At 42.6% G+C, this 7,559-nt stretch overlaps 1 protein-coding gene across 1 annotated transcript; it reads left to right on the plus strand.

Annotated features, from left to right (window-relative positions):
• The first annotated feature begins 5,136 nt into the window (after nucleotides 1–5,136).
• Nucleotides 5,137–7,257, plus strand: LOC148788278 (uncharacterized). The gene is made up of 5 exons (XM_088879665.1): nucleotides 5,137–5,463; nucleotides 5,654–6,028; nucleotides 6,082–6,306; nucleotides 6,423–6,712; nucleotides 6,807–7,257. Exons 1-5 carry the CDS (start codon nucleotides 5,137–5,139, stop codon nucleotides 7,255–7,257), a joined length of 1,668 nt encoding a protein of 555 aa, XP_088735791.1.
• The last annotated feature ends 302 nt before the right edge of the window (nucleotides 7,258–7,559 follow it).

Raw genomic sequence — 7,559 nt, forward strand, 5'->3', positions numbered from 1 at the left:
CTTTGTCGATTACTCTATTGGCCAAAATAATAAAATCTGTAAACTGAAACTCCATGGGGGACTGATTAAGGGCCGGCGCATCTTCCCCGTCCAATCTTGCATCAGTTGCTGCAACGTTGTTGCTGTTCGCCTGCCCTCCATGTTCGTCAACAACATTCCCCAACTCGCCGCTATCTATCCCCGCCACCATATCGTCTTCATCCTCATCGGCCGCAGCGTCAACGTGAATTCCGTGTGAAGAGTTTGTAGTTTTAAATTATTAAATTGAAATTGATACTATTTAATTAAATAAATAAAAAATTAGAATCATGCGATATGGGGTGGGCTTGCAGGACGGGTTTGGCGGGGTTGGGCTTTTAAGGGGATGGGGGAGCGTCGGGGTTTTTCCAGGGGAGGTAGGGTACGGGTTCGGGGTTTACGAAGAGGGGAAGGTCCGGGTCCGGGCAAGAACAAACCCGCACCAGACTTGCCCCATTGCCATCACTACTCAGAAGTGAACTCAAGAGAGCTTGTCTGTAAGTTTAGGTCCAAAAGCAGCAGAAAAAATGTATAACTAACTACCAACCTAACTAACCCCAACCAACTTGAACACCTGTCAGAATTAACAACTAGACATAAAAACTATATATGCATGTGAAATACATTTTCAGATATAAAAAACCTGTTGTATGGATAGCGCATCTTCCTCTTTCTTCAGCCTGGATCCTGGAGATGCTATACTGTAGTTGCACTTTTATGGCCATCACAATCATTTCCAACATCCTCCCCAGAAGTTGAACGTCGATCACCGGAGACCAAACCCTACTTGCACAATAAAGAATCGAAGGTAGCTCCCAAAAGAATTTTGTTAAACGTGTAAGCAAGTTGTTTGCAACATGGAAGCCCTTCTTTGTAACAATTACGAACAATGTGACCGTCAATGTCCAAGTGCTTGGTTCGTTCATCAGACACCTTGTTGCCCGTGCTATGTAAGGCGGTTGGATTATCGCAATGCAAAGGAATTGGCGTAGGACAACAATCCCAAAATCACAAAGGATATATGAGATCCACTTGAATTCGCAAATAATAGGCCTCATGCTATGATATTCGGCCTCAGTAGAGGATCGAAAACTGTACACTGCTTCTTCATTTTCCAGGACACAAGGGCATCTCCAAGAAAAATGCAAAACCTAATCATCGAACGGTGCAAATCCACACAAGAACGCCAATCCGCAACACAGTAGGTTACAAGATAGGAAGGAAAGAGAAGGTCTTTTATAGGAGACCCTTTGAAATAGCAAACCAAATGCAGCACCACATGCCAGTGAGCCTCACATGAATTTTGGAGGAATTGGCTAAGTTGTTGAATGCCATGTTAAATATCAAAGCGCGTGAAGCTGAAATAGAGCAAACAACTTACTAAATGGGGATAAGGTTAGGACCATTCAAGTAAGCATTAGTATGAGAATGTAATTTCATGCCCTGCGGCACAGGAGTAGCGGCGGAAAGTGTCTGCTGAAGCCCACAATCAGTAATAATATCTAAGATATACTTGGAAGCGTAATGGAGGTTTCGTGAGCAGATCCCACAATTTGGAGCCCAAGCAAATTCCTAAATCCTTGATAGTAAAAATATCGTCAAGATAGACCTTAACCTGAGAGATCAATTCTTCTGTAAGGACCATAATGAGAACGTTATCGACATAGACCAAAAGACCAATTCAATCATCAGTCGATACGTTTGATGAAAAGGCAATATTCATGGGTAGAAGGATGAAAACTTATTAATGAGAGGGGTCCATTGGATGGGGGAGCCCGAGAATAAATTAATAAAATTAATTTATTGGGCTTGCCCTTATTATTTAATAAGTTAGACTTTTTAATTAATAAAAGCTTATTGGACTCATATATTTAATCCGTATTAAATATATGATGGACTTAATTAAGTTGACTTTAGTAAAATTGGATTTAATTAAAATTATTGGGCCTTGTATTTTATTTAATAAAATCGGCCAATGCAAAGCCCATAACTAAGTTGGTGGAAAATCTTAAAAAAGGAAATTATTGACTAACAAATTCACTTTTGGAAAGTGCCATGTTAATCATCCTTTATTTGAAATAAAGGATTTTATTACCTTATGGATGATAGGATGAACCTAGACACATTCTAATACATCCACTCGGCTGCCCCTTTCCAATACACACTTGTTTTTTTTTTTCCAATTTATTTTATAGCAAATTGAGTTGAGGGATCCCTGTTCTAGTGTGGTATGGACGTAACTTTAGAGGGCCTCTACGTTAAAGCCTTGTGTGAACAAACCAAATGAAGGAGATTCGAAGTAAATCAAATCAAAGAGGTAACTTTTGATTTATGATTTATGATTTATGTCCCTCTCATTTTTTGTTCTTTTACCATTAGCCCCGTTTAACTTTATTGGTATTGTGATAAATTAGATCGAATCCTCAGATATTTCAAGGGTACACCCCTTAGAATTATGGTTTTATTATATTTTGTTTTTATTTATGAATTTTCGCATTACCGCTTCCACTTGCGCATTCTTGGGCCGATCGACTCGCATTTTTTGATGTTTTCAGTAAGAGTCATATCTACCGTTGTTTGGTTTACAATTGCACTTTGATTCACCGGAGCAGTCTGAGTCTCCACAACATTCCCTTCCATTGCCTCTGAACCCCTAGGTGCCATTGAGGAATATAATCGAACAAGTTTTGTACATTGATGAGAGAAGTATGCAGAGGTCTTCAAAAGAAGCCTCTGATACCATGTTGAAAACTGTACTTGCAGTGAAAAAATTTGTTGAAGCCACGGAATGTTATGAGCAAAATTTTCAGTGTATTGATTGTATTCAATTATTCTCTGTAGTGAGCTCAAGGAAGCTCGACTTTAAAAATAGGTCCAGAAACAGCCAGAAAAAAGGAATAATCAACTAACAACCTAACTAACCCCAACTCAAGATGCACAATAGGCCAGGCATGGCTAACCCAACCCAAGACCGAATTGAACCAATTAAAAGGGGGTTGGTTTGGCCTAGGCCTTCTTGGGACCATGCTGGTCCTTGGTCGGTCCCAGGAATCAATACATGGGACTAGCCCAACCCAGTGGCTTGGGACCACCTGGCCTTGGACCGGGCTTGTTGGTCCTTTTTTTAAAAAGATTATATATTCTTAACTATTATTTTTGTATACATAAATTTTTACATGATTTAATTTATTATTTATTTATTTCATAAGATAATTATAAATTTAAGTAATTCTATATAAGAACACTTCAATATCATAAAAAAAATAAAATAAACACATGCGTACCTAATGCGGGATTGGTTTGGGCTTGGTCCTCAATCGGGCCGGTCCATGGACTGAACTTGGGTTTAAAATGGACACAATTAAGACACACTTAGAGCTCCAAGACTGCCCTAAGACCGACCATGAGTAGTAGCGGGTCGGTCCTAGGGTGGACTTTTTCAGGCTGGTTCATCTCGATCTTGAACCGAACCAGCCCACTATGCACGTTGAACCTCAACCAATTTGGACACGTGTCAACTTAACAATTAACAGCTGGACACATAAAAAATATATATGCATAAGAAAGTAGATTTTCACTTATAAAAGCTTGTTGTATGGATAGCGTGTCTACCTCTTTCTTGAGCCTGGATTCCAGAGATGCTGGACTGCCACTGCACTTTCATGACCATCACCATTATTTCCCACGAAACAGGATACAACTACTGATGAGTATACGTTTGAAATATCCAAAATACCCTTCATTAAGGGCATTTTAGTCTTTTGCCCTGGATCGGCGCCTTTAGTATCGGGCGGGTCGAAGCCGACCCGACCTGGATCCGGCCGTCCACTTGAAGACTCAGACAATGATGATCGTCCGATTTGAGACGTAAGCTAGTAGCATAAGGTCACGTGGCCCTTTCAACAGTATCCAGCTAAGCCCTATAAATACCCCAAGACACCATATTTTGAGGTAATTAATGCTAAACTAGTTCGACCTACACCCTTAATCGCATACTTTTTCCTCGATCAATCTAACTTGAGCGTCAGAGGGGCGTTGTCGGGGACGTGCCCGACGAGCTCATTTTACCTATCTTATTCTCAGGATCCCAAAGACTTGGTCTTGGTGGGGTTAGTCAACTGTAATGAGGTCGCTCACTCTAGGTTGCTGATTTTGAGCAAGACCAACTACACATGCCAAGCTATTACTTCTTTCTTTTTTCTCCTTTTGATTACAATGAGAACGTAAATGACTTGATAGAGTGTTGAGTTTTGGATTGTTAGTCGAAATAGAAGCTATGATTTCACAGTAATTAGTTGAATGCTGCTAAATTTATGGGTCGTACAAATTTAGTTGTTCAAAGAAACTGCTAGAAGGCAGCTGTTTGAAAACACAGTGCCGCATAGACAGTCTAGAGAGCCAAGTGAGCCGGAACATCGAAGTTAGAGGACAGCGACGTCGGAGGCCGGTTCTAGTAGTCATGTCCGAGCAAAAAAGAGGGAGCCCGTAATATCATGAGCGGAGGTTGAAAGCATGGAAAAGCAGATAGAGCTCCTAAGCAAATAAATTGATGAACTGAAGAAACGAGGGGAGATAGTCTCCCACAACAAGAATTCTCCATTCAACAATGATATATTGATTCAGGTGGTTGAACCAGGATTTAGAGTGCCTGATTTGCAGAGGTATGACGGTACGTAGGATCCACATGAGCATATTGCACCGTTCGAGATGGTGATGAATATATACGGACAGCTAGGTCCCATCATGGCAAAGTTGTTCGCCACCACACTTTTGGGGAAGGCGCAAGAATGGTTCACCACTTTGCCCCGAGAGAGTATTGAATCATATGAAGAGCTCGTGTAGAAATTCTGCTTCCATTTTGCGAGCAAGAAAAAACAGAAGAGGTCGGCAACCCACCTGTTCAACATCCGTCAGAGGGAGGACGAGACCCTGAGGAACTTCATGGGGGAGATTCAACAATGAAACGTTGGAGGTTCAGGAGCTGAGAATTGACATGATTGTGAGCATTCTGATACTCGGTTTGAAGAAGGGTCCATTTACATCTGCGCTCGCGCGCGATCCCCGGGTGATGTGGAGCAGCTGATGGCTTTAGCTCATAAATATATAAACGAGGAAGAAATGAATGCAATGAAGGATCTTGAGAGAAGAGAGCGCGAGCAGGCATACAGACAACCGCGAGACGTTAGAGAAGGCGGTGGAAGCAGGGCTAAGAATGACAGACCCAAAGAGCCGAAGTACCAGCCCAAATACCACAACTACACTCCATTGGCCATGTCGCGTGAAAAAACCTTGATGATGGTCGAAAATGCAGATGTGTTGAAGTGGCCAAGGCACACCAGGTATACCCCCTCTAAGAAATTTTCTAACAAGTATTGCATATTTCATCCTGAGAGGGGACACAATACGGAGGAATGCTTTCAGCTAAAGGATGAGATAGAAAGGTTGGTGAGACAGGGGTATTTCTGAGATCAGGTCCATGCCAATTGCAAGATCAACAAAGATGAAGTAAGGAGGAGCAGGTCGAGGAGCCGGGATTGAAATCCTGGCCCTTCCAGAATGGATAAGGCCCCAGCTAGCAGAAGCAATGCACCAACGAAGGGTGTGATATATACATTTGCTGGAGGGTCCAGCGCAGGAGATTTGCAGAGAACGAGAAAGAGATGGGCCCGAACATTGGGGTCGAGCAGAGAGGGAGTTTGTATTGAAAGTAGAAGAAGAAGAATCCATCTCCTACGACAGTTTAGATAGACCAGCGGATAGTGGAGACATGAACGATCCGATGGTCATCAAGCTCGACATAGCGAATTTCACTGTTCACAAAGTACTGGTTGATAGCGGGAGCTCTGCGGATATCATTTTCAAGAGCATGGTCTATAAGATGGGTCTAGAGAATGCCTGTTTGGAACCTATGAAGACTCCTTTGGTCGGTTTTGGAGTGAGTGAGGTAGCTTCGCTGGGAATGATTGAGGTAGCTTCCATGGGTGAAGAGCCGAAGCGAAAAACCCTGATGGTAAAATTTTTGGTAGTCGATACCCCATTTGCTTATAATTTTATTCTGGGCAGACCCGGTCTGAATTTATTTCGAGCAGTCATCTCGACATATCACATGAAAATAAAATTCCCCATGGAGAATGGAATAGGAGAGGTGGCCTACGACCTGAAGGAAGCTCGAAAATGTTAGAACTTGTCGCTGAAAGGAGATTCAGTCAGAAGAAAAGAAAGACTGGGGAAGACACGGAGCTGCGGCAACCCAGTGGTGAGTATAAGGGGAGAACCACGAGAATTGGGGTAAACATGGGAGAAAAGGAAACAGTCATGATCGAATTCTTGAGAAGGAACGTAGACATGTTCGCGTGGAGCCCCTCAGACTTTACAAGTGTCAACCCTGAAGTGATCGTGCACAGGTTGAATGTCGGTCCCACAGCACGATCGGTCCAACAAAGGAAGAGGTCCTTTGGGGCATAGAAGAACAAAATTATAGAGTAGGAGGTCGCCAAGCTACTCGAAGCCGGTATGTATCTGAAGTTCAATATACTGATTGGCTGTCTAATGTGGTGCTTATCCCTAAGTCCTCAGGGAAGTGGCGGATGTGTGTGGACTTCACCGACTTGAATAAAGCCTGCCCGAAAGATCATTATCCCTTACCCCGGATTGATGTCATGGTAGATTGTACAGCAGGGTTCGAAATGTTTAGGTTATCATCAAATTTTTATGGCCAAGGAAGACCGGGAGAAGACATCTTTTGTTACCAATAATGGAATTTATTGTTATAACGTAATGCCATTCAGTTTGAAGAACGTAGGTGCGACCTATCAGCGATTGGTGAATAAGATGTTCCACGAGCTCATCGGCAGGACCATGGAAGTATATGTCGATGACATGTTGGTCAAGAGCAAGAGGTCGCAGGATCACCTCGAACATCTCGAACAGGCATTCAACATCATGAGGACGTATGGAATGAAGTTGAACTCGGACCAATGCACATTTGGGGTAAGAGGAGGCAAGTTCTTGGGATACATGGTCAGTGAACGAGGAATTGAAGCTAATCCCGAGAAGATTCAAGCCATCATGAACCTGAGATCGCCGACCACAATCAAGGAAGTACAGAAGTTGATGGGTAAGATTGCTTCACTGAACCGATTTATTTCTAGAGCTGCTGATAAGAGCTTACCTTTCTTTAAAATCTTGAGAAAGACTAAAAATTTCGAGTGGAACGAAGAGTGCAAAAAAGCTCTGTAAGATCTCAAAGATTATTTGACAAGGCCTCCACTTGCTCGAAAATCCTAAGGAAGGGGAAGCGCTGTTTCTGTACTTAGCTGTGTCCGAGAGCGCTGTCAGCTGAGTGCTAGTGCGGGAAGAAGAAGGGAGTCAAAGCCTTATTTATTATATCAGCAAAATATTACAAGGAGCGAAATTGAGATATTCAGAGATGGAAAAGCTGGCACTCGCGCTGGTTATCACAGCCCGCAAGCTGCGACCATATTTCCAATCGCACAAGATTGTGGTGTTGACCAATCACCCTTTAAAACATGTGATGTCTC

Source organism: Sesamum indicum, linkage group LG4, assembly GCF_026168435.1.
Source record: "Sesamum indicum cultivar Baizhima isolate 11 linkage group LG4, ASM2616843v1, whole genome shotgun sequence".
Lineage (NCBI taxonomy): Eukaryota > Viridiplantae > Streptophyta > Magnoliopsida > Lamiales > Pedaliaceae > Sesamum > Sesamum indicum.

Bases quoted from the DNA above. Each gene is read 5' to 3' on its own strand.
- LOC148788278 (XM_088879665.1), top strand. From the start codon at position 5,137: ATGAATGCAATGAAGGATCTTGAGAGAAGAGAGCGCGAGCAGGCATAC. The intron at 5,464-5,653 runs GTGAGACAGGGG...GGTCCAGCGCAG, and splicing joins AGGATGAGATAGAAAGGTTG to GAGATTTGCAGAGAACGAGA. The intron at 6,713-6,806 runs GTTATCATCAAA...AATGCCATTCAG, and splicing joins GCAGGGTTCGAAATGTTTAG to TTTGAAGAACGTAGGTGCGA.